Here is a 26968-nt window from a genome sequence, read left to right on the forward strand (position 1 = left end):
TGGAAGTGTATTAATCTAGGCAGTGAAATTGGGCTTTTTGTCATTTTTAATTGCTTGAATTCATAACCTAGTTTTGCTGAATCAAAAACGAGTTGCTACAGCTGACACAAGCTGTTTCAGCCTTTTGAGTGAGTGCGTGCGCACGCACACACACACACACTGCACAACTTTTCACATAAACTTTATATCTGTTAATAAAAAAACACTTCTAAAGACTAGGACACTGCAGCTCTTGGATAATTAAACAGAAAGTTTTCCAAGTTGAATATTATATGTTACAAGCTAACTTTTAAAGAATTACTTAATTCTTTTAGTACCCTGCAAGTAGAGGGAGAGGACAGCATGAACACCAGATAGACAGAACTACTGTTTTGTTATATGTGATGTAATGCAAATAAATTAAAATGCATAATTTAAAAATTCTGCATGCCCTTATTTGCTATTGTTTACTATTGCTCATAATATACGCAAGCGTTCAACTCTGCATGAAAATGAAGGAAAACAAATAGAAGGACAAAGACATCCACCCTTAAACATGTACAAAGACCTAATGTATTATCACGTTCTGGAGTTTTCAGATGTAAAACAAAATAAAGCTGAAAGTGCAAAAAACTTTAAGGGTCCATGCTTTTCTCCCTCCCTATTTATTTTTATGTTTGTTGAAAAATCAATATGAGATGGGGATTCAAGTCTCATAAAAGGATTGGTTTTAATTCCATTAGAATTACTTTCAAAGAACTTGTTCCAATCCACTCTGGGATGACTTCGAGACCAACACACATGAATTAAAGGAAAAAAAAAAAAAGCTACAACTAAACAGAAATAGAAGTGTAATTAATAATAGTAAAGATTTATTATTATTTCCTAAAAATTCTTCCTCTTTTGGACTACGTGCCATTTCTCTGGTACTGCAAATTCTGCTCAAACCTAAAAGAAAAATCATAAATTTAACATAAAGAAAGATCAAAATGATCTTTCACTGGACATTGTAAGAGATATTTAACTGAAGATTGACCTATCCAACCAGGTTCTCTGTAATCAAACAGAAAATGATAAAGGGTATATACTCTAATTCTCATATAATATTCTCAAAACATGACCCTTTATTCTCAAAATCTTACAACTATAGTTTGGAAGAAGGCAATTGCTGCAAAAAGCACTTTACATGAGATCTACTCTAACTTTTGTGTCATACTCATGAAGAGAGAAAAAAATTGGGAAAAAAACCTACTACGTGATACTTAAATAAGCTGGCCCCATAAGTCAAGGCTGATGGTTTTTTCTCCAAAGTCCAAGTAAATACAAATTAAAATGAATCCAGATTCTAAAATTAAGACAGGAAATAGAGAAAATAGAAGTTTGAGGGACAAGGTTACAACAGACGAACAGAAAAATATGCTCAGCCCAATAAAGTTATAGCAGGCAAAGTGCAATGTTGTAAAAATCCATCAGTTGGTGATGACAGAGAAAAGAAATTTAGCTCTTTTCATATAGTAAAGACATTCTCCAGAGTTGATTCGCTTGGATAATATGAAATGACAGGAAAAGTTTGAATATTTGCCCTTATTTATAAGATCAGGGTACAGCAGATTGCCTGATATTAATTGGTTCTTGTATATGACCAGAGAATACAAAAGAAAGAAAGAAAGAAAGAAAGAGAGAGGAAGGGAGAGAGAGAGAGGGAGGGAGGGAGGGAGGAAGAAAGAAAAGGAAAAAAGAAAAAGAAAATCAAGTTCCAATTATCCTTCAGGGTGCAAAACATTTGTTATAATAAAAATGCAGTAGTAAAAGATACTTGGGAAGCTTTCTCTGCTCGGTCACAAAAATAAAGACAGATGGAAAAAAATACAGGTGGAAATAGAGAGAAAGGGGGTGGAAGAGGGAGAAAATAAGGAAAAAAGAGAAAGAGGGGAGGAGGAAGCAAGTTGGGAGAGGGCAGGGGACTGAGAGAGAGAGAGAAAGGAGGAAGAGGGTAAGTAAGGGGAGGAAGAAATATTCCCCCATAGGTAATACTTCCTCCAACTCTTCAGAGAAGCAATTTTCTCTTCGTAATCCATGAGTATTCTAACACAGAGGAAGTGCTGGCATGTGTGGAGAGTGTGAGTGGGCAGATAAGAGTTGAAAAATCCTGCTTTCCGCATGAAAATCATGAATGCTGCCCGCATTCCCTATGAACGCCAGTGGTAAACAGCTATCACTGATTGACTATAGTTTACTTACTTGAAGAACAACCCTCTTAAAACTTAATCACAGCGAGCCACAAAGCCAAGTGAGTCCATTTCACAAACACATTTATAATCGTGGCCTTTGGATTTCTGGAGATACATTTTGATCAAAAATAGGGAATAACAGTTGAGAAAGATTTTATAGTCTCCAATTTACTACCCAGCTACCCAAATAAAGAGGATTACACAATCACTTTTTACTGCCTCCGTTATACATCACATTCGTTTCCGTGTGACCAAAATTAAACCCAAATGAAAAATGAGTAAATTATGAGATATCTAAAGATACTCCAACTCTGACTCTCAGCAAGGAATTTAATGGACAATTTCTAAAAGGATTTTGCCAACGAAACTTTGGGATTCAGAATTCCCCCAGGGCCCCTCTTAAGGAGGGGGAGGCACAGCTCTTTTGTCAACAGAAATAAGCAAAACCACCGATTTCATTGTAATCTGAACATAATGGCTCCAGGGATAGGCTGAGATTGAGTCTTCTAGGTGATCCTTCTAGGCCCATAAACGTCGTATTCAACACTCTGCATATTTTTTTAAACGCCTGGCGGTTAATTCCCTCACTTTGGAAGTCAGAGCACATTTCTCCCACTTGATCTCTCAAGAAGGGCAACTCTTGTTTAATTTAATGAAATGATCCAGAGCCGGTTTCTTAAGTCAAAGCCTTTCCAGTACTGTCGATGTAATCTCTGTTTCTTGGGAGGCAGGAAAAGCAGACAAGGTAAGGGCCCCCCAGTGCCACCAGCACGGTAGACATGTTTACACAAACATGCAACGCATATTCCCACACGCGCACACACAGGCCCCGGCGGAACGTGAGCGTGCCAACTTTCCAGAGGCACGGCCCATCCGGCCAGGCGTTTCGTAAACCTCCCATTTAAAGAACCGCGCAGCTCTTGCAAAACCTCTGCTAGCCTATTGGGACTTTCACGGGGTTTCTTATAAACGCTTATTCATCTCTGGAAATAAAGTTAAACGGAGCCAATGAGAAGGGGCAATGAAGTTCCCCATGAACTTCTAGTCAGTAAGGAAAATCAATTCATCTCTCCGGACTCTTCCCTAGCCGCAAACGCCCCTCGCCCTCCCCGGGTGTCCTGCGCCCCTGGGTGCTCCCGGGGCGAGCCCTGACCCAGCCTCGGAGGTCTCCGGGCCGGCCTCCCGTACCGTGTGTCACTCACGCGCTGCGAACGCGTCCGCAGCCTCCCATCGCCGCGTTGGTTTAGCCGGATTCCTGCCGCCGCCAAGTCCCTGTTCTAATCAGCAGCCCCGGAGGCGCACACGCCGCCACCCTCTCTGCGTGAACGTTGGACAGCGGCTGACGGCGGCTCCTCTGCCACAGGCAGCCAAAAATGTCAATTTGCACACTCCTCCCCCCTGTCGCCCGCCCCCGGTCCCCGTCCCTCTCCCACCCCCTCCCGCGAGTCAGTGGGCTTCAGGAAGCCTGTGCAGAAGCTGCCTCCTCTCCATCCCTCGCTCTCCCTCTCTGCCTCTCCTTCCCTGACAGTGCTTAGAGCCCTCTGCTCTCGCCTTACCTGAAGGGCATCTCCCACGACTGCAATTAGCTGCCAAGATTTCATTGTCGGCTGCAAAGTGCCTCCTGTTTCCTCCCCGGGAGAACACGGGAGAAGTCCGAGGCAACAGCAAACGGCAGCCACGTGCTAGCAATGTAAATGACTCCAGTCATCTGTCGTGCGCGCTGTGCCTGAGCTCGCCCTGGCTGCCTGGCAGCCTGACACCACCGCCAGCAGGTGCAGAACGCGCCCGGAGAGAGAGCGAGCAGCCCGAGCAAGGAGGCATTCAACGCGGAGACGCACACAAAGGGAGGCCACCAAGGTGCCGGGGACAGGGCCGCGCCCGAGCCCAGCTTCCCGGGTGGCCTAGGCTTCCGCGCCAAAACACTCGCCAAATTGGACGCCCAATGTTTTTGCAAAGTCTTGCAGCCCTGGGGAAGGCGGTGGATGCTGAGGCTGCATAGGTCCCGCCTCCTCGCTTCCCGGAGCACTTGGAAAGCTCGGAGCAGGCGGCAGTATCTCGCCGCTTGCCCTCCCTCTCCCTCTCCTGCACGTGTCCCTTCCCTTGTTCTTTCAAGCATTAAATATGTACCACATGACAGAATAGGGCACCTTGCACGGTCCTCCGAGTCCACACTTGACAACCAATTTTAACTCACGAGCAGTGAAATGTCTAAAGGCAGGATATAAGCACTTCCAATTACTTACACTACTCCTGCATTATTCAAAATGTCCACGGGACAGTATTTATGACTTCCAATATGCTACTCCACATATAAATACTAGGAAAAGATGGAAAACCCCATCACGCCCTCCCCAACCACCCCCCCATAGGCTTTCCTCAGTGTTTCCTCAGAGAAACGGTTATAGTTTTCCTACTAGCTAAAACTTTGTGATCTCAGATCTTCTTACACATTATCTGCTAAATGAAAATGCTCCAAAATATGGCCCTACTTTGAGGAGGAAATATCTACCCAGTCCTGCTGAACTTGAGATTACCTGTGAAAATGCATTTACCTTGAATAACAATGACATCAAAGTAAATTTCCAAAAGAGCCACATAAATCTGTGACTTTTTTTTTTTTTTAATTAAATGGGAATGAGTTACACCAGGTCCTGGCTCTTCCCATTCTAAATGTTGCTTTTGTCAGAGACCAATCTTTTGGATGTAGAAAAATTAGGGTGTGTTTTTTTTTTTTCTTTTTCTTTAGAGTCAAAACTGCAAGGTACATACACTAAGACGACCTTGCTTCTTCAAGCAATTATTAGTTAAACATGAGGGAACTAAACATGGAAGGAAATTGTATGTATAGATATAGACTACATTCGATTAACAGCGAAATATTCATTGGACTCCCGTGTCATCTTCTTGGATATTCTATTTTAGTTAAAGGCCTTGTGCACAGGTGATTAGGATTTTGTATATTGGTAAGCAAAATTTAAAATGCTAATAAATCTTTCAAATATTTATTTGCACATTTATTATAGCTCCATATCTTGAGGCAATATTTCCAGGTTTTTTTAGAACATGCCAAGTCCCTTACACAACCATCATCCATCTCTGTCACAGTAAAAAATTAGAAGAGGGGCTTTTTTTCCTTCTATGCATTAAGACTGTTTTAAATATTGCATTAATATACTGTTTAACTTCTTCCTTATGGAGTTAAGGAAAGTTGGTGTGTTTTTTTTCTCTGCCTGCCTTGTGCAGGGGCAGTGACATAAAAAGGATGGTAAGATGGCATTAGACGATCCTTTTACAGTGATGGTGCAGTACCAAATATACTATATTCTCTGATTATTTAAGTTAAAGTCTAATATATGCACATATCATCTCAGGTCAAGGTTTTCAATGGCACTGGGTAAAGTAGCAAAAGGTTTCTAGACTTTTGCTTAACCAGAACTCTTTATAATTACAGAGATACATAAGATAAAGTCATATTATTGTAGCAGAAACTGGCATTCTCCAGGGAATCATCTGATTCACAAATCAGTTCACAAAAGCAAGGTTAGGGGGAGTTAAGGATGGTGGGGGTGGCGGGTGGAAAGACAGCAAACCCTAATTACAACCCCATTGTCCCCGTGTTCCCTGGCACATATGGCCATTTAATCACAGAGTATGACAACTTTGGCAGATGTTGCCAAACCTGGTTATTGATATAAATTGCTATTCTCATGTGTTAGTGCCCCAGCAAAGACTTAAAACAATGTCTGTACTAATCCAGAGGGAAATAAAGGTCCACACTAGCATCTGTGGTAACAAGAGGATACGTAGCCACAGTGGGTTCCTTGCTTCCACTCCAAAGGAAAACAGCAATGAGTGATCTCCAAACCAAGGACAGAAAGTCTCCCTGTGGGGGATATAAATTGGTATCGTCACTCCAGAAACCAATTTACTAGTAGCTATTAAAATGGAAAATGTGCACGTCCTATAACCAAGCAGCTGTACTTCTAGGTCTGTCCTAACAGAACACATGTATAAGCTGTGTTCACGGATATACCTGCACCACTGTTTGTCATGGGGGAAAAAAACGACAAATACTTATCACCATAAGAGAATGCACTTTATCCCATGATGGAATATTATATAGCAGTAAAAAAAATGACTAGAGTAGGAATAATCTATAGCTATATAAGCATGAATGTGTATGGAGATGAAAATATCTACACATATTATACAGAACTACATAAGCATATTTTTTAGTCAAAATTTTGCTGAGATTAAAAATGTAAGTTTTAAATAATTCATAGACTCTGGTACTATTTATGAAAGAAAATGCAAAAAAGTAATAAAACTACAGTTACATAAATATTTGTGGATATACAAAAAAATGACCCAGAGCAGAGGATGGTTAGATTCAGCCTCTCCGTTTTTGCAGAGCTCACTAAACTTTTTTTTTTTTATATTTCAAGTGTTAAAAAAAAAATGAAAGAACAGGAATATATGAAAAACACAGTGAATTCCAACTTCAGCGTCCATGAATGAAGTTTTATTGGAGTACAACCATATCTACTTGTTCATACTTTGTGAGTCCAAAGCTGGGTAGTTATGATAGAGACCCAATGGCCCACAAAGCCTAAAATATTTCCTATCTGGCTTTTTAAAGAAAAAGTTCCTCAACTTCTAATCTAGAAGAATGGGCCCCAAATTCATAATAGTGCTAGAAAAGGGAGAAGGGACTGCTATTGATAGTGGAGGTTAAGACCTCAATTTTCCTTTAAAAGAACATTTAGGGGTGCTCACTGGGTTAAGTGTCCAACTGTTGACTTCTGCTCAGGTTGTGATCTCATGGGTCATGGAATCAAGCCCTGCATAGGATTCTGTACTCAGCAAGGAGTCTGCTTCTCTCCTCTCCCTCTCTCTCTGCCCGACCCCCTACTCATGCTTTCTCTCTCTAAAAATAGACAAAATAAATATTTTGAAAAGTAAAAACTAAAAAAATAAAAGAACATTTATATATAAAAGGTCTCGTATGTGCTTTATGCATACAAAGCCTGCAAAGATAAATATACGTGTGTGTGTGTGTCTATACACACATATGTATATGTACATACCTGGAAGAAAATGCTCAAAATTGGTGGTTCTTGGTGGTGGAAATAATGGTGCTTATTATTTTCTTCTTTGTTATTTCAGGTATTTGTCACTTTCCCAAATAGATGTAAACGTAAGAAAATGGTGGACACCCCTGGCCATGTGAGTTGTGACAATTCCTGTTGTACCAATAGTGCTTTTCTCCCTCAGAAATTGCCTTTTCTCTTCAACTGTCGCATGACAAGACCTTCAAAAACACATCAAGGTTTAGCTCGCACTCACCTAACATTTCTGGAAAACACCAGTATCTAATTGCTTCTTCATAGGGAAAAAAAAAAAAAATTCTAAGCTTCAATGCACTAAAGATTTTTATAAAAATCAATCTTATCCTTAAAGTAAAATGCGACGTAGATTATCCCTTCTGCTGGAAGTTATGGTAATGACCTACTGAGATATGCCTCGCTATACAGTAATATTGCTTCTTTACCAGTTTGAAAATATTTTCCTATAGAAAAGCACAAAGCAGGTTCTATCTGGAAAAAAATAAAAATAAAATAAAATTACATAGCAGCCACAATGGTGCTTTGTAGGATTGGAGCAGCGGGACCTAATGATTTCCTTCATCCTGACATCTAATCATCCGGTTGCATCAGGAAAGGTGAGCTTAATGAAGCATATTTAGATGGGAGAGCATACGATTTATGATGGGCTTGTTGTGGTTATATTCCTAAATGGATCCCATTAACTCAACATTGGTTGCTGGTAAATGGCCACATTTCCTAATAGACGAATGCATGAATCACCTGGGCACATTTGAGAAGTATGCTCTACAGAATGGTTCACCTTACAACTTTACACTGGGACCAGGTGGATGACCTTCTTTAATGAAGCTTAGCAGCCTTTCTTTGAGCAAGAAACAGAATTACTGCAACAGAGCACGCTTCTACCTCCTCATCCTTTAGCAGGGACACGTAACCTTACCCTTGGGGTGGCATGTATGAAGCTCACACTGACAGGATTTTTTTCTTTAAGATTTTATTTATCTATTTGACAGACAGAGATCACAAGCAGGCAGAGAGGCAGGCGGAGAGAGAGGAAGAGAAGCAGGCTCCCTGCTGAGCAGAGAGCCCAACGCGGGGCTCGATCCCAGGACCCTAGAATCATGACCTGAGCCCAAGGCAGAGGCTTTAACCCCCTGAGCTACCCAGGGGTCCCTGAGAGGATTTTTTAAAAAAATAGTGTTATAACAAGCAAGGATTGTTTTCAGTCCTTTTTATGATTATAAAACCCTTTTTTTTTTTTTTTTAAACAGAGCTACACCTTTATTTATTTACTTTTCAGGAAGTTTAAGACCTTGAAAGGTTCAGCATCACAGATTCTGTGGCCAAGGGCTTTAGGAGGAAGGTTGGTTTGGAATGTGGCACGTACCATGCCACTGTTTCCAGGAGCACGAGTTACTTTTCCCACATTACTCTGGTTCTGTACAGTTTGCCACCAGGAGTCACTGTGTTGCTCTTTGCTCTGTACACAGAAGCACTTCCTTTGCTTAGAAAGAATTCAGTTTCATCTCGAGCATAAACGTCTCCGATTTTTCAAGAAGTGCTGTGTGCTCCCTCTGGTTCCGGAGACCCTGCTTATAACCAGCAGAAATGGCCTTGGACCAGGGCCTTTCAGACACATTCCTTGTTTTAGGAGTCCTGACCCCCGCAGGCTGCCCCCAAACAGCACGGCAGGAGCTTCCCTCACCTCATAGGTTCTCACTGTGGAAATGTGAGGAAATCGGAAAAGCACAGGGAAAAAGCCACTCATTATTTATCACCCAGATGCCCACATGTAAATGCATTGCAAATCTGCTGGCGTCAAAGACCTTTTTAAAGATTTATTTATATATTTGTTTGTTTGTTTATTTGAGAGATGGAGAGTGTCAGTGTTAGAGCAGTGGAGGGGCAAAAAGAGAAGCAGAGGATCTCAAGCAGATGCCTGCTGAGTGCAGAACTGACACAGGGCATAGTCCAGGACGCTGAGATCATGGCCTGAGCTGAAACCAGGAGTTGGACACTCAACCAACTGAGCCACCAGGCACCCCTCACTTCAAACATTTTTCACTGCATATGTAACTAAGAAATCATGAGTATAATAAAGACGCCTTACCATATAAATTACCTTATAATATTTTTGTACTTTGCAATATATCATGAAGATTTTCTGCCATAAAAAATTGAAAAGAGGGGCCCTGGGTGGCTCAGTCGTTAACTGTCTGACTTCGGCTCAGGTCATGATACCAGCCAAGGTCCTGGGATTGAGCTCCACATCGGGCTCCCTCCTCCTCTAAGGGAAGCCTGCTTCTCCCTCTCCCATTCCTCCTGCTTGTGTTCCCTCTCTCGCTGTGTCTCTCTCTCTGTCAAATAAATAAATAAAATCTTTTAAAAAAAATTTGAAAAGACATTAATTTTGGTATGTCAGCATAAGGATATATAATTTCTTTTTACCCTATGTTAAACAGCACTGAAATGGACAACCTGATCTACCATGTTATGAACTTATCTCTGGTCATTATTTCAGGATAAACTATTGGAAGTAAATCATTGAGTCAAAACACGGGCACCATTTTTAGGATTTTAGACATAAAGAAGGAGAATCTTGGAATGTTTTACTAATCCTTATACCCAGTAACAGGGGAGAAGAGAAACTTTCTCACCCTGGGAACAATTCTGAGCCAACTATTTCTTCTTTCAATAACCATCTTCCTCCTGGCTCTGGCTCAGTTCTTCTCACAGCCACCTGCCCCAACTGGGCCACCACACCATTGCATGCTAAATTAGCATAAAAGAGCTCAAACCTAGAAAACAAAGGTGGTAATGGGGAGCAATTTAAATCTAAGCTTATTTAACCTAAGTGGCTAGTGGCTGCCCATTTTGTCTTAATTGCCTTTTAAACTAAAATCAATGTTAAATTACCTGAACAACAGCTACTGCACAATTGTGAACTGAAAATTCTTTAAGTGCCTCCTCAAAAGTCTTTGGCTCTTGTTTGGCCAAATGACAGGAAAAGAGTCTCTTTCTGCTTTACTGTGCTCCAGCTTTGGACTATGGGATATGATTCAAGGTTGGACACTCCTGAAAAGAGCCACCATGTGAGCTCTAGGATGAGTTGTTCCTTGACATGAGGTAGTCAAAATGAAATCTGGATCGTGAAAATGGAATTCGGACAACAGTCCTTCCTTTCTCCCTCCTTCCTTCCCATCAACAATGACAGACTGAATATACAAATGGAAAACCACCAGACCACATATACAAACAGAACTCGGACCTATCCGATCTGCAGGAACCAGCCCAGGAAACCAGCTTGCTATCCACAAATGATGCTTGTAGGAAATCAGACCACTTCTGACTACCGTCTGGTGATCAGCTCAGGAAGCTCACCAAAGCCCTGTAACAACTGGCTCAGAAACAGCCAGGACTTGATTAGTAATAGACAGCTTTCCTAATTTTTGTACCCACTTCCAACTTAGGACCAACCAAGAGAAAGCTCAGTATGGACCCAGCCAGTCACAGAGAAGGTCCTGCTTCTACTTGCCCACATGCACCCTTCCCAGAACAAAAGCCTGCAGTTAGGGCACCATGAAAGCCTTCCTTTTTTTCCCCCCCAACTATAAAGCTTTCTCACCCTATGGCCTGAGGCTGGGTCTCTGTTAAACACAAGTGAAGGTGGCTAATTCCCTCCCTCTGAATAAACAGTGTCTGCTTGTTCTCATTTGGTTGGTGTTTGTTTATTTCCACAGTGATTACTTGTTTTCAATACTATGTTAGGTAAATAAGATAGACAAAACCCTAGCCCTCAGGGAGCTTATGTTCTAGTGGGTAAGACTGACAATAAACAAGATAATGACAACTTTTAGTAACTGCTATGTATGAAATAAACCATGCATGGAGAGAGGGGCTTAATTGGGGTAGATGCCTTAGATAGGATTCTTGGGTTGTTGGGCGTTATTATTACACAGTTCAGATTCCTGCTTTTGTTTCCTTCAAATACTGATAGAGCACAAGCCGTCTGACTTGCACCGCTAAGTCACAAAAAAAAGGGCTGACATGTCCTCTGCCAGCAAAGAGCCTCGTAGGGTGATGTCCACTGAGTAATAACGAGAACAGAAAGTGAACAAGTACATGGGGCCAGAAATAAGATTCAGGCTGTGACCTATGAGGGCTGAGGAGACAGAAGGGAAAACCTTTTAGATACTACAAGATGTCCTCAGGCCCTGGAGCAGAAGATTGCCGTGGAGAGGGAAGGGTCTCTACTCCAAAGTGCGGCACCTCGGCACAATGAATATTTTGAGCTGAAAAAATCTGAGTAACAGCAGGTATGGGAAGGAGTTGCTGACCCCCTCAGTGCCATCTACACTGAAGCAGGTCATAAGGTCTCACGGGAGAGGTGCCCTGCTGAACATGGAAGACGGAACATCCATTTGTCCGAAGATGGAGGGACACAGAGAGGACTCGCTAAGCTCTCCCCGCTTTACCACTTAGCTCATATCATGTTTCCCCACAAATTCCAACCCTTCATCAAACCTAGTATAAAAATGCTCAGATTTAACTACTTCTTTGGGTCTTCATTTCCTTAGGAAGTCTCCCGCGTCGTGTAAAACTTACATTAAAAAAAAAAATTTGTATGCTTTTCTCTTGTTAAGCTGTCTTTTGTCAGTGTAATTTATAGAACCCCAGCCAGAAAATCTAAGATGGGTGGAGGGAAAGATTTTTTTCCTCCCCTGTATGGGGAGAGAAATACACACATTATTACTGGTATTTCTGTATGCAATGCCAGCAAGGACACTTTTAAGACAGAAGAGTTTGCTTAGAAATATCCCCAAATACTCATGCTACCTTCTTTAGAACAATTTCCCCTTGAATTTCCTAAATAGGGTATTGCACAGAGATTTTGGGAAACAAAAAGCCATAAGGGATTAGGAATCAATCTTTTCCCAGAATTTCCTCACCCCATAGGTCTCAGTAGTATTATCACCCTTGTTACAAGGGCAATAAGGAGATATAACAAGACTCTTACTTCCAATTACTTAATTTGGTCTGGGCCCAAGACAAAATGAGGGTAGAAGTCTTACACACCTGAGGGCGTCCTTCACTCAAGACTTTGAGAGATAGAAAGGCTATTGATGCTAAAGGTATGTGTAATACTCAGCCAAGATCTCTCCATGCCCATCACAGAGATCACTGCCCCCTACACCTGCAGGGTTTCTTAGGCAAATGTCTCCTCTTGTGGCCCAGCTCAACCAATCCCCAGTCCAGGGATTAGGGCCAGACACATAATTGTCTCTGGTCACATCAGATTCAGCCCTAGAGAGATTTTTGAAATTGGGAAAGAGATGGAATGGTGAGCTTTGACAAATGGACTTGGAAGACTGGGTAGATTTTCAAGGTAGAGTCTAATGAGTAGTCAAGAGAAACGGTCTATAGAGAAAAAAAGAAGTAGGGAGAGGTGACCTTAAGAAAGAAATGGGAGGAAGGAGGGAGAGGCGGAGAGATAAGCAGAAACAAGACTCTGGCCCCAAAGGAAGACGGAGATGGGTATGGTTGTTGTCTTGGCCACTGAAAGCTTTCTTCTTACTTCTATATTCCTTTTCTTCCCCATGTGCTTCTGATGATGTAAGCTCACTTCCTACAAAGTCCCAACCATCCACTCCACCCCTGCTAGAATCTCTAGACACAGCTGGGCTTGCACAGGACATGGCCAGCCTGCAAAGGAGTCCCCAGATCCCTTTGCTCTGCAGAAAAGTAAAACAGCCCAATGCTGAGATGAATAAACCTCATGATCTTTCATGAAGCATCGTTGGTAGGCCAGCCTGTCAGAAATGCAATTTAAAAACCGAGTGCTAAAATAAATACAAATTGTCTGACACTAGAGGCTTTATTAGGCTTTTTTTTTTCAATTGTAAGCATAAAGATGTCTTCCCATCTAAGAATGTCACCAAAAATATTATTGATCAATTCATTCTTTTAACATTACATATGTGAATCCCCACTGAATTCCAATATGAATTCCAGAATCCTTGTCAGGCCCAGAGGTACAAAGCTGAATAATTTTGTTAAAGAAGAATTATAGTAAGTATTCTATTATAAAACAACATTATAATTATATATACTATTGTAAGTATATATATGAAGTTTATACATTATAAGAATTGGATATATATTATAATTATTAGCGATATAAACTGTGCTATACATCTGCTTGGTACAGGAGCCTTTTTGCTCTACTTAAGGTCAGAAATTGGACTGCAAAGTTTCCAAAAAGTAGTGATGCTTGAGTTAGGTTTTCAAGCATGCACGGGAGCTCCTCCAACACAGTCAGTAGAGAAGAGCAACCTAACCAGAGAAAACAACCCATGTAAAGGCACAGAGGCATGACTGTGTGAGCTAATGGCTAGGGTAGATGTCCAGGCAGGATACGTGAGTATAGGTCAAATAATAAAGGCCCTCTATATCACGCTAAGGGGTTTGGAGTCCATTCCTCTGTAAGGAAAGTGGAACAATCAGTGGTTAGGAAGGCCACTCCTGGTGGAGTGTGGGAATGGACCACTGGAAGCAGGGAGATCCATCAGAAGATCATCAGGTCCATCAGATTACATTTCAGGCCAAAAACTGATGAGGGTTTACACAAATGAAGACATGGCAGTAAACATACAACAGGAAGGAAAGATTTGATGAATATTTTATAAACAGAATTAAAAGGACTCATTGAATAATTGTAAAATATGTAGGGGTGGGATGGTTGAAGAAGGGAAGAAGAAGAAGAAGAAGGAGAAGGAGAGGCCAAAAAGTCAATGTCAATTCCTGAATCTGTGTTATAAGTTATTGATTGAATGGTGGCACCTATGACCAAGTTCAGGAGCATCAGATAAAGATTTGGAAAAGGTAAGAGCTCATTTTGGCCACACTGAGTTGGATATAGTTGTGGAACCTCCAGATGGAGCTATCCAACAGGCAACTGGGTGGAGAGAACGGGAACTCTAGAGAGAAGCTGAAGACCATCTGGAATTCGTGAGCATAAAAGATGGAGCCATGGACATAGAACAGGTGACCCTGGAAAAGTCGATTCCCTTTGATATTTGATACTGTTAATGCCCAAGGCAATACGATAGGATGCAGTTGTTAATCAAGTCCTAAAATACATTTGAATTAATGTACAGTAGACGAGACTGTGCCACATCTATGCTTTCATATAGCAACAAAGTCACACATTTAATATTTATGAGTAGTTTACAAAATTCAAGCACTTAATAAACTGCTACTGTAACCAGCTGGATCAAATGTTACCTTTTTAACATGCTCAGCCCATTCAAGAAGCACACGATGGGACATGTTCTCTAAAGCAAACAGCCACCCCTACCTGATGCAGAAACTTTACCTAAAAACAATGTCTAATCAGGTTTCTACATACAGGTATTTTAAAGGACTGATAATAAAATAATGAAGTACTCACTAAGCAAAGGTCTGTTTACCAGGCACAAAGTAGATGATTAATGAGTGTTTGCTAACTACAGGACTTACTGTGTGCCAAGTCTGAATAGGAAACAGATTTCTTAGGGTCACTTTGCCATCTAGAATGTGAGCTCCATTGGCATCACAAACCCTTACCACTAGTAAGACGGAAATTATTCACCCACCAACAGCTTAATCCACATGAGATATAGGATTGTGAGGTTCCTATCTGCTATCCTATAGGTCTTGATGGCATCAGAGGATTTCTAAATCCCACTCAGTGACCCTCTGGGATATAAGGGCACTCTGGGATGCTGGGATGATTCCGTCTGCAGGAAGTTCAAAGTTTCAATTCTGAGACGACACATTGTCATCTGACTCAAGTTATACCCACTCAGCTAGAAGAGGGCACAATAAGGAAAACAAAAGAAAGGGACACCAATGTGAACACCGAGAGTAACCGCACAGGCACCCCAAGCACTGCGCTTATGCTGAGGAGTGAGTATGAGATGGGAATGTGCTCTTCACCCCTAGATTATGGGCTCTCACATACCCCTTGGGGAAGGGGCAGCTCACCTCCCTCAGTGTGAGTCTCCTTTTTAAAGCCACATCTTTTCCACATGACATGCATGGCCCCTTAAAGCAAACCAATACCTCATCTGGTGTTTAATTAAACAAGAATGCAGTTCAGAGCTGGGTTAGAATTTGGCTGTGATGGGTTTCCTAAAGAGACAACCGGCTGGGCTTTGACTGAGACCTTCTGCAAGGACTGCCAACAGGTATGACTGACTCTACTGATGGTTGCATTTCCAGAACTTCACCAACACGGGAGAGGCAACCATTTCATTTGTTACTAAGACTTGATGGAGTTACTACAACCTCCTGGGTATGATTTTGTTTATTTTCCATTCTACTTTTTATATTTTAATCCAGCACTTTCTTTCCTCTTTTCTTGCCCCTTTTCTTTCTTTACTACCAAATCTCTAGTATTCTCTTGACAAACCCTGTCACTGACCACACACAGCCGATGTCCACACTCAGGTTGCAATGGCAAGCTCTAGCCATACTTTCTCGAGGGGCAGAAAAAAAAAAGAATACCACAGAGCATTTTCAAATCCTGGGACATGTGGTTCATGAGAAATGTTAGAAGAAGAAGGGAGAACTGAGCAAGACAAGAAAAATAAGGGCATATTTTAAAAGTCTATGCTGAATATTTTATATGTTTTAATACTGACACACAAATAAAATGATTTTATCTTTGCAAATGGAAAACAAAAAGAAAATAGTCATAAAAGGGCTATTTAACAGATGAGAATTTTTGTGGCAAAATTATTTCCCATTAGAATTGTTAATAAAACAGAAGGTACTGTACCAATCACAGTTTGAGTGACAACGGCATGCCAGTCATGATTTCTAGACCTAATTCTGTTTTAAATGTCCCACTGCAGATGGCAATGTCCTAAACTATAATTGTGCTCTTTACAAAACCATTCCAGGGGTTGTAAAAATATATTAATTTGTGCATAAAAGGCGGTGTAGTTCAGCAGGGGGAAACAAGTTTACCAAGTTATATGATGAATTGCAATTCTGAATCTTGCAATTTTGCCAGTATATCTGGGTGACTTACGTTAAGTCTTTATTTGTTGAAAAACTAAAAGCTAACCTATAGGCCCTGCATGATGAAAAAACATTAGCCAAATAGGTTTACAGGATTCCTAATCATCCATAACCCCACCACAGTATGGAAGGTGTTGGACATTTGTCTACCCTGTGCAATTCAGAGCTGAGTTCAAAGAGGTGTCTTTTTACAAAGAAAAACACCATCCATACCCCACACACACTCTTCAATTCCCATCTCCCATCCCTCAAGGCATGGATAAAGAATGCTCTGGCCATAAATATTATATATATTTATTTATATATATATATATATGTATATATATATATATATATATGAAAGAAAGAAAGAAAGAAAGACAGACAAAAAAGCTTATTTTGGGATATTCCTGTTAACCCTTTACTGACCATGTTCTTCTGTCTTGACAAAGGTATAGAGTTGGAGCGATCAAACATAAGAACAGTACAGAAAACCAATAGTCACTCTGGGTGATGTTATAATATACTGCTCTGCAAAATTTCCCCTGTAAGTAGCACTAACCAGTGACAAAGGAGATCTAAGCCTTATCCTTACAGTTCTAGAGCCACAGATGGAAGAATCCATCTACAACATGTAAATGGTGCTTGATGTCTCATGCTTTCTTTTAAAAATTCATGTGCCTTCTCTTACCTATATATTTGTTTGCTTTTAATATAAAAAAATTACACGTTCCCTCCAAACACTTCGAGCAAAATTGATGCTTCAGGAAACCAGCTCTATGTACTCTGTGGTGGAAGGTCCCTATCTCACCAAATTATATTTCTAGGGGGCATAAACACTGCTACTATAAAGTCACCTTGCCTGGATATTTATGTATGTCATTATATTTAATAGTAATAAAAATTATTATTATAATAACAAATGACAACACTATTAAAAATAAGCACCATATTAATGCAACCTGAGTTCTTGGTGTTACTACAACACTTTACATAGAATAGTCCATTTGATCCATCAACATCAATAATCACCAGGAAAATAAAAACCACAATGAGATATCACCTCACACCTCTTAGGATGGCCATTATCAATGAAACAAAACAACAACAACAACAACACACACACAGAAAATGAAGTGTTGGACAGGATGTGGAAGAAAGCGAACCCTTGTACACTGTCGGTAAGAATGTAAATTGGTGAGGCCACTGTGGAAAACAGCATGGAGTTTCCTCAAAAAATTAAAAAGAGTATTACCAATTGATCTAGCAATCCCACTTCTGGGTTAGCATCCAAAGGAATTAAAATTAGGATCTCAGAGAGATCTGCATTCCCATGTTCAGCATTTTAATCACAATAGTCAAGTATGGAAATAACTTCAATATCCAGGGATGGATGGACAAGTAAAGAAAATGTAGTATATACATATAGTAGAATGTTATTTGGTCTTGAAAAAGAAGGAAACCCTGCCATTTGCAACAACATGAATAAGCCTGGAGGACATCATGCCAAGTGAAATAAATCAGACACAGAAGGACAGACCAGGCATGATCCCACATTTATGAGGTGTTAAAAATAGTCAAACTCATAGAATCAGAGAGTAAAATAGTGGTGGGGGAGAAGGGTGGAGAGATATTGGTCAAAAGTTACAAAGTTATAGTTATATGAATAAGTTCTGGGTATCTACTACACAACAGGGACTATAGTTAACAATACTGTGTTATATACTTAAAAAATCTGTTAACAGGGTAGTTCTATGAAGTGTTCTTACTACAAAAGAAAAATATCTTTAAAAAAAGAAAAACTTGGAGGTGATGTATAAGTTTATGACCTTAACTGTGATGATTTCATAGGTATGTACTTATCTCCAGACTCATCAAGTTGTGTACATAGAATATCTACAGCTTTTTCTATGTCAATCCTACCCCAATAAAGTGCTCTGAAATATATATATATATATATAAAATTAAGATAATTATAACTAAAATATAATTAAACCTCATTATTTCATTAAAAGCAATTCATACAAATAATTGAATAATATAAATGAGTAGATCAACTGTCTCTGATTGTATGAAAGTCAACAGGGAGTGGGAATACTTGTTCCCAAAAAAGGATTGTTCATGTTTCTGTACCTTTCTGCCTAGAAATCAATCTGAGTAGATTCTGTGTTTTTCTTCACTTACTTTACAGTCACCCACATCACTAGAATCTAAGGATGAGCATCCACACTGAACAACATGCTAGGATTCAAAGTCAAAGAGCCTAGTGTGGTTCAAAATATCTTAGAAAGAGAAGAAACAAAAAGATGAAACTCTGACTTAAGCCTCTTTGGGTACACGTTAGGCTAGTCCCTTATCCCTTGATTTCCTTCCCTGCGAGATTCCTCCCATGCAATTGGCACCGGGATAGCGGAGAGAGGATATGTCCAATCACCTTACACCCAGCAACCATCGGCTCACAGTCAGACGTGTCTAAGTTTGAATCCTGGCTCTGTGAAGTTCCAAAAAACTCAGCAAGTTATTTCAATCCTCCTGAACACCCATTTTCTCACCTCAAAAATGGGTTTAATACCAACAAATTCAGATGGTTGCTGAGGGGATTAAATAACATATGTGAAAGTACTTAACGCAGTCACACTAGGATAGAGTAGGCATTTAAAAATGTTGGAAAAATAAAATGATGTCAATATGTACTCAAGAAGGGAAGCCTGGGTGGCTCAGTCACTTAAGCATATGACTTGATTTTGGCTCAGGTCATGATCTCAGGGTTGTGATACTGAACCCGGTATTGGACTCCATGCTAGGTACAGAGCCTGTGTAAGATTCTCTCTCTCCCTCTGCCCCCACCTCTCTCTCTCTTTAAAAAAAAAAAAAAAAGCTCTCAAGAAGATTATAACCACTGATGGTTTTGAAATTTCTTTTTTGGTAAAGATTAGCTAGAAAGTTTAAAGGTTACATACCTACTCACAAATATATATAGTTTTCAGATTTTTTTACTGGTATATCAGTGACTCAACTCAAACTTCAGTCTAAATCAAGAATGGGCAAACTTTCTGTGTAAAGGGCTAGAAAATACATTTTTTTTCTGCTTTGTGAGCCATAGAGCCTTGGTTGCAGCTACTCTGCTCTTTTAGCACAAAAGCAAACATAGACAACATGGAAACAAATGAGCAAGGCAGTGTTCCAACATATGTCACTTAAGGACACATATATTTCTTTAAACTTAAGGACTCATTTATTTCTCTAGTGAGAAGGCTCTGGTCTGAGTGTGCATTAAACGTGCAGGGGAGGATATTGCCACTTTACTTTCCTTGTAGATTTTAGAAACTGAGTCCCAGGAACTCAAGGGCTGAGTTCAACTGCCAAACCCATTCAGTACAGAAAGGAAACTAAAAGATGTCCGTAAAGGATGGAATCAAAGGCACTGTGTTATCCTGACTCTCACAGTTTCACCTACACGGTCAAAAGAAGAATAGCACCATTAGGGGGCAGAAGGTGTGGAAAGAATGCCTTTCATCTCCCTGTCAAATAAAACAAATGAGTAAACAACAACAAAACTCACTCCACCTTTTTTTTTTTTAATTTTTCCAAGTAACCAGCTGTGCCCTCTTCTGCAAACATATAAAGTGTTAAACAACCACTCTGCTTGATGAAAAACCTCCTCATATGGGAACACAAGGACAGAGACTGAACATTGTCATAAGAGGTAATTCCAGGGCACCAGGGTGGCTCAGTGGGTTGAGCCTCCGCCTTCGGCTCAGGTCATGATCTCAGGGTCCTGGGATCGAGCACCACATCGGGCTCTCTGCTCAGCAAGGAGCCTGCTTCCCCCAGCCTGCCTGCCTCTCTGCCTACTTGTGATCTCTCTCTCTCTCTGTCAAATAAATAAATAAAATCTTCTAAAAAAATGATAATTCCATAAGAGTATGTCCAGGGCCTTCTGGTTTATAGAACATTTTCCAAACATTTACTATTAGATACTGTTCATGATACTCGGTCTAGATCTGAGAGACTGTGATTATCATGCCCATCTTGCAAAAGAGCATTTGGACTTCCTAGAGCTGGTAAGCACCTTGCCTGGGGTAACAGAGCTAATAAATGACGGCTTAACAACCGACCCCAAAATCTTCCTCTTGGAGGCTTAGCTCTCCTTCTGACAAACACTACTACCTAGTTTTAATGCACTGCTATCCAGTCAACTTGGCTTAAACAAACATTGTAGGAAGGAGAAAAGGTGAAATGCATTCAGCCAAGTGATTAATGCTGTTGCTGAGTAATTAATGTTTTGAATATGATCCGTAATCCATATGGAAGGTGTAATCAAAGCATGAGAGAGGTGACCTGCCCACTGTAAGGTAAACCTTTGCAAAATACTAACTACGGCAGTGATGCTAGGGCTGGATCTTCACTGAGGAGCTGTTTTCCTTACATTAAAAGATTTGGGGCTTTGGTGTTCCAATGTACCATTGTCCTTCCCTTAAATATCAGGCAAATTTGTCATCAGTCTACTACTGATATACGTTAAATTGGATATGACTTTGATAATGTAAATAATGCTACATTGAGCCAAACCTTTTCACATGTATGCTTTCCTGCACTGGCTATTTTCAAAAGATAAAACCAGTTGAAAGCGCTTCTGCAATCGGGGTTAATTAATAAAAGAGGCATTGCTGCTTAAAGCCGTAACTTTTTAAATATAGCTTTTCAAAGGCTATACCAATTTACACTTCCGCCATCCGCTATAAGGACTTGTGTTATCTCAGTCTTGCCAAAATCAGCTACTATCAGTTTTGTTAATCTTGCCAATTCAAGATAAGAAAACTGTATCACATCGTTATTTTAATTTGTATTTCTCTGGACACCAACGTTTAGGTACAGCCATTAGAGCCACCCCCCAACTTGGATCAAAGAGTAGCCTGCACGCCAAGGGCCAATATTTGATCAAAGTCTGGTGGCAGTGACAGGAGAACATGAAGCAATGACTCATTTAAAGGGCTGAATGAATTTGCAGAAATAATATGGAAATGTGAGTCACACTGCATCAGCTGTACTGAATATCACTAATTTGGGATTATCAAGGGGGACACACATCCTTCCAGTAGCAGCATTTAATGTCTTCTTAGAGGCTCTCCCTCTCTCAGGGAGGGTGAGCCCCCAGTGTGGGTGGTCTGTAGAAGTGCCCCTACCCCCAGCTCATGCTGGGCATGTAGCTAACCTAGCTACAGAGGAACTCGCATCCTTCTAACAATGGGGATTGTTTTAGTAATGGACACGAGATTCAGGGCTTTAAACTGAGGGCTAAGATTGTTAATCTGGGGCAGTGAGAAAGCATCTTCCCACTTTATAATGGTGGGGCCAACCTAAACATGGTGGTAACAGAGCCTGGAGATGGAGAGAGTGAGACCCAGTTCTGGTAACATAGTTTGAGCTTCTAGATCTAGTAATCTTAGAGCAATTTTTGAAGCTTTAAGTTCCTAAAGTTAATATTCTTCATTTTTGCTTAAACCAACTTGAGTAGGGTTTCTATTACTTAAACCCAAAAGAAACCTTATGAGTACATCAGTTCAAAAACTTTCTGACCCTAGGGGTGCCTGGGTAGCTCAGTTGGTTAAGCATCTGCCTTCGGCTCAGGTCGAGATCTCAGGGTCCTGGGATCATGCCCCACATAGGGCTCTCTGCTCTGCAGGGAGCCTGCGTCTCCCTCTCCCTCTGCTCCTTTTCCTGCTCGTGTTCTCTCTCTCAAAATAAATAAAATATTAAAAAAAAAAAAAAAAGTTTCTGACCCCAAATATTACCAGCCCAGCACTTTAATGTGAGGAATTCTTGTCTTCCCTATGTCAGTTGACAGCTTCATGACAGGGAGGGCATTTCATTAATGAGCAAAACTCTAAGACACAAAAGGAAATAAGTAGTTGAAGGGAACAAGTGAAGATGGCAGAAATGGTAATATATGTGTGTGTGTGTACACATTCAAGTTTGGTGGATATGGTGAAAAACTAAATAAATGGTGTTGGGTTAGTTGAATAACCTTTACAAGAAAAATAAAGCATGTTAAATTTCATAGTTAATTTTAAATTCCCGGGGTGCCTGGCTGGCTCATTTGGTACAGCATATGACTCTTGATCTCAAGGTTGTGAGTTCAAGCCCCACAGTGTGGGTAGAGATGACTTTAAAAAAAAAAAAAAAAGCAAATTTCAGCTAAGTGAAAAATCTAAAGAAAAGGCAAAAAACTGTAAATTTCTTTAAGAAAATATAAAAGGCTATTTATAAAAGTTGAATGGGTGAGGATAGCTCCTTAATTCAACAATGAAAGTGATCAATGAAAAAAAACTTTTATATAGCAAAAGACACTGCAGACAGAGTCAAAAGGCAAATGATAGCATGTGTTTCTAACAAGTATAACTAAGGTGAACAGCTAGAGCATGCCAAGAATTTCTACAAATTAGAAATTTCTACAAATTAGAAAGATAAATCAATTAAAAGTGGACAAAGACAGTAAAGCAGTGACTCACACAATAGGAAAGATATTATGTATCATAGGTAGTCAGGAAAACACATTTTAAAGCAACAGCATACCATGTGCTACACCTATACTCAGCAGTTTTTAAAAAATCGCTAATATATGATGTTGGCTAGGTAGTTTACAATGTTGGGAAGACTGAAAATTGTCCCAACCTTTTTTGGGTAAAAATCTGGCAATATTTGTTGAAAATAAAAAATTCACAAAACTTTCACTGATGAATTCAGTTCTGGGAATTTATCCAACGAAAAGAAAAAGTAGGGGACTTAAGAAATACACAAAAAATGTTTATTGTGGCAATGCTTATTTTATCAGGAGACAGAACCAATCCACAGTAGAAATAATCTGGAGAAATGAGTACCGGAGAGCTGAACAATTTACAGTGTGTCAGCACTACGAAATATTACGCAGCTGTTACAAAGGATCAGAATCAAAGTGGTTTTTCATTTTATTCATTTAATTATTTAAGTAATCTCTACACCCAGCATGGGGCTTAAAGTCACGGCCCCACGTTCTTCCGACTGAGCCAGGCAGGTGGCCCTAGAATCAAAAGATTTTTAACATTACCATGTAAGGATAATGCCTGCGCCACATAAAAACAGGGAAGTCACTCAATAAAATGCTGTGTGTGAACGTGTCATCAGAAGACATGAGCATGAACATGTGTATTTTTATTAGCACAGAAGAGAGCACAAAAGAGCACAGAACCTTGTCTAGATGGCTCAGTGGGTTAAGGCCTCTGCCTTTGGCTCAGGTCGTGATCCCAGGGTGCTGGGATCAAGCCCCACATCGGGCTCTCTGCTCAGCAGGAAGCTTCCTGTGATCTCTGTCTGTCAAATAAATAAATAAAATCTTAAAAAAATAAAAAATAAAAAAGAGCTCAGAGCCTTGTCTAGATGGGAATCCCGTCCTTCCAGGGCTGGTATTAGGGGGGTAGATGGAGAGGGGATCATCTATTCATTTTACGTCAGATGGTTTGTATTGTGTTACTGGGTACAAAAGTCACCTTTTACTTTTTTTAAAAGGAATTTTCCAAGGATGAAATGGTCTCAGAAACATTCAATTAAAAATGTTTTTAAGAATGAAAACAGAGAGGAAAGGTGGCCGGTCTGACAACCCTCCAGGCCAGTTTCCATTCGTTCTCTGCCTCTAGGAGAATGCATCGAGTGGAACATTAAATGTACGAGTCTCTTGGCAATAATCCAGTCAGAGCTTGCCCCACTGAGAGTGAACACGGGCGGCTTGAAAAAGCATAATTAAATGCACCAAGCAAGTAAAATATCCTTATAATTACCACAAAGCTGATGTAATTGCATACATCCTTCCAGTAGATGATGGTTTTGCCCCTACATGAGCAACAAAGAAAGCTTGAATGGGACAGTCCTCCCAGCTCTTTGATTCACCTAAAATTATCTGGTTAATCTGTAGATTGCAACTGGGAAAAAATAATCTTCTGTTAAATATCTTTGTCAAAACAGAATCAAGTTATCAAATTCTTATGTGGAGGCAGTCATTCCTTACTTTGAGAAAAGGAAAAAAATAAAATTACAAATTACAATAAAATATTTGTTTTCTCTAGCTAGGTGAGTCTTATGGGTAGATTATTTATCGAAACGTTTTCATGTTATTCTTGGACTTTATTTTTTAGAGCACTTCGAGGTTCACAGCAAGACTGAGAGGAGGTACAGGGATTTCCCACACACCCCACACCCCCACATAGGCATAGCTTCCCCCATTATCAACATCCCCACCAGAGTGACACATGTGTGATAATCAAGGAACACACACTGACAAATCATTATCACCCAAAGTTTCTAATTTACACGAGGGTCCCATTGTGGTGTAGTACATTCTAGAAGCCTGGACAAAAGTATAATGACGTGTATCCATCAGAACAGTATCAGACAGATGAACTTCACTGCCCTAAAAATCCTCTGTACTTAACCTATCCATCCCTCCCTCTCTAATCCCTGCCAACCACTGATCTTTTTACCATCGTCATAGCTTTGCCTTTTCCAGAAGGTCACACAGTTACAACCATGAAGTACACAGCCTTTTTAGATTGGCTTCCTTCACTTAATAACAGGCTTTTAAGTTTCTTGGGTGTCTTTTCTGGACATGATAGTGCATTTCATTTCATGCTGAATAATATTCCATTGTGTGGATGTACCATAGTTTATCGATCCATTCACCTACCGAAGGACATCTTGGCTGTTTCCAAGCTTTGGCAGTTATGAATAAAGCTGCTCTTAATATCCGTGGGTGGGTTTCTATTGACACTTAAGTTTTTTTTAACTTTTTCAGTAACCATCAGGAGGCACAATTGCTGGTTCATTAGGAGTCTCAAAAGAAACCACCAAACTCTCTTCCAAAGCCCCTGTGCCATTTTGCATTCCTACCAGGAAAGTTTCCCATTGCTCCTCATCCTTCCTAGGATGCGGCACTACCAATGACCTGGGATTTTTTTTTTTAAAGACTTTATTTATTTATTTGAGAGTGAGTGAGGGAGCACAAGCAAGGGAAGCGGCAGAAGGAGAGGGAGAAACAGGGAGCAGGGAGCCCGACAGGCGGCTCAATCCCAGGACTCTGGGATCACGACCTGAGCCAAAGGCAAAGGCTTAATGGACTGAGACACCCAGGCACGCCTGGTTTTGGGCTATTCTCATACGTGTGTGGTGGTATCTCACTGTTTGTATTTCCATTTCCACATGTTTTTCACTGGGCAAAAACAAAACAGAGCAAAAACACCAAACCTTAAAATAGCCTCAGAGATCACTGATGGAAACACAACGATACAAATGATGGTGACCTATGTTATGGGATAAATTAGGTCTTCCCATCGCCACTCAAAATCCATGGGTTAAAAGTCCTACATGTAGCACTTCAGAATACAACTATAGTTGGGAATAGGGTCTTTACTTAAGTTAAAACGAAGCCATGTAGATAGGTCCTAAAGCAATGTGGCTGGTGTCCTTATAAGAGGAGGAGATTAGCACAAAGACATGCTCAGAGGGAAAACCACATGAGGACACAGGGACACCACAGTCATATGCAAGCTGATGAGAGAGGTCTCCTAAGTAACAACCCTGCCAACACTCTTTCCCCAGGATGCCAGCCTCCAGAACTGTGAGGAAATGAATTTCTGTGGTTTAAGCCCATAGTCTGTGATACTTCATTATGGCAGCTCCAGAAAACCAACACAACCTACGTGACAGAAGACACTGCTGTTACCACCAAGAAGGAGCAAGACTTTAAAGTTCTGACCTTAAGCATATTCACAGTATGTTGTTTGGGTATATGGACGTAGTTCTGTCAATGTTCACAAATATAAGAAGCACTAGATAAAAGGGAAATGTGATAAAGGACAATCTTTGGGCAAGACCCAAAAGCCAGTAGTTTATCAGTTGCATAATTTTCTTTCTTAGGTGTCTTCCACTTCAAACAGTTCACCTAATTTTGAATCTTGTTAAGATCTCTGCTGTACCTGAATTAATATTTGGGGGATAGAGGGAGGAAACATAAAATTAAAAGTCTTTTGAAAGGGGGAAAGAGGGAGGAAACATCAAATGAAAAGTCTTTTGAAAGGCATGGTAAGCTGAGTATCCTAAATTTTAAAAATGTGAATTCTAAACTCCAATTTAAAAAATTCTGAATTTCTAGTGGAACCTCAGGAAAGCCTAAAAAAGACTATGGTTACCATTTCTACTCTGAGAGGTACTGTGAGCACTATCAGAGCCCCCTCACCACCTGGTCTTAGGCAAAAAAAAAAAAAAAGGAATTGATGGAGAAGAATGACTTTAACCCATAGAAATCTGGGGTTACAGCTAGAAAGAGGTCTTTGGAGAACAAAAGGCATTTGGCATTATTTGCTGTGCCCTAAAAATCTGTATCTAATTTGCATTCAACTCCATAGCATATCTGTGTTTTCTTTAACATAAAAAAGCATTTACAAGGCTTCCATTCCTTATTTCTTGGTAAAATGAGCAATCCAAGAGATGTACTTGCATTTCTCTGTGGTTTGGGGAGCCCTGGTGCATGTTGCCATGTGGTCAAAGATGGTCCGGCAAGCTCAGATATTATATTGGGAA

At 40.3% G+C, this 26968-nt stretch overlaps 1 protein-coding gene across 12 annotated transcripts in view; it reads right to left on the reverse strand.

The window, feature by feature from the left end:
- RBFOX1 (RNA binding fox-1 homolog 1) overlaps window positions 1-26968 on the reverse strand; it is a 2042166-nt gene that overhangs the window by 1059789 nt on the left and 955409 nt on the right. Inside the window, exon 1 of one of the 12 annotated variants that reach the window (XM_032843803.1) lies at window positions 3767-4149. The exons of the other annotated variants lie outside the window; for them this stretch is intronic. Within the exon in view, the coding sequence (XP_032699694.1) occupies window positions 3767-3811 (45 nt within the window). The 5' untranslated portion in view covers window positions 3812-4149. Of the gene's footprint in view, window positions 1-3766; window positions 4150-26968 lie in introns of those variants that run through there. 12 annotated transcript variants of the gene reach the window in all.

Source organism: Lontra canadensis, unplaced genomic scaffold (assembly GCF_010015895.1).
Source record: "Lontra canadensis isolate GAN:19392208 unplaced genomic scaffold, GSC_riverotter_1.0 scaffold143, whole genome shotgun sequence".
Classification (NCBI taxonomy): domain Eukaryota; kingdom Metazoa; phylum Chordata; class Mammalia; order Carnivora; family Mustelidae; genus Lontra; species Lontra canadensis.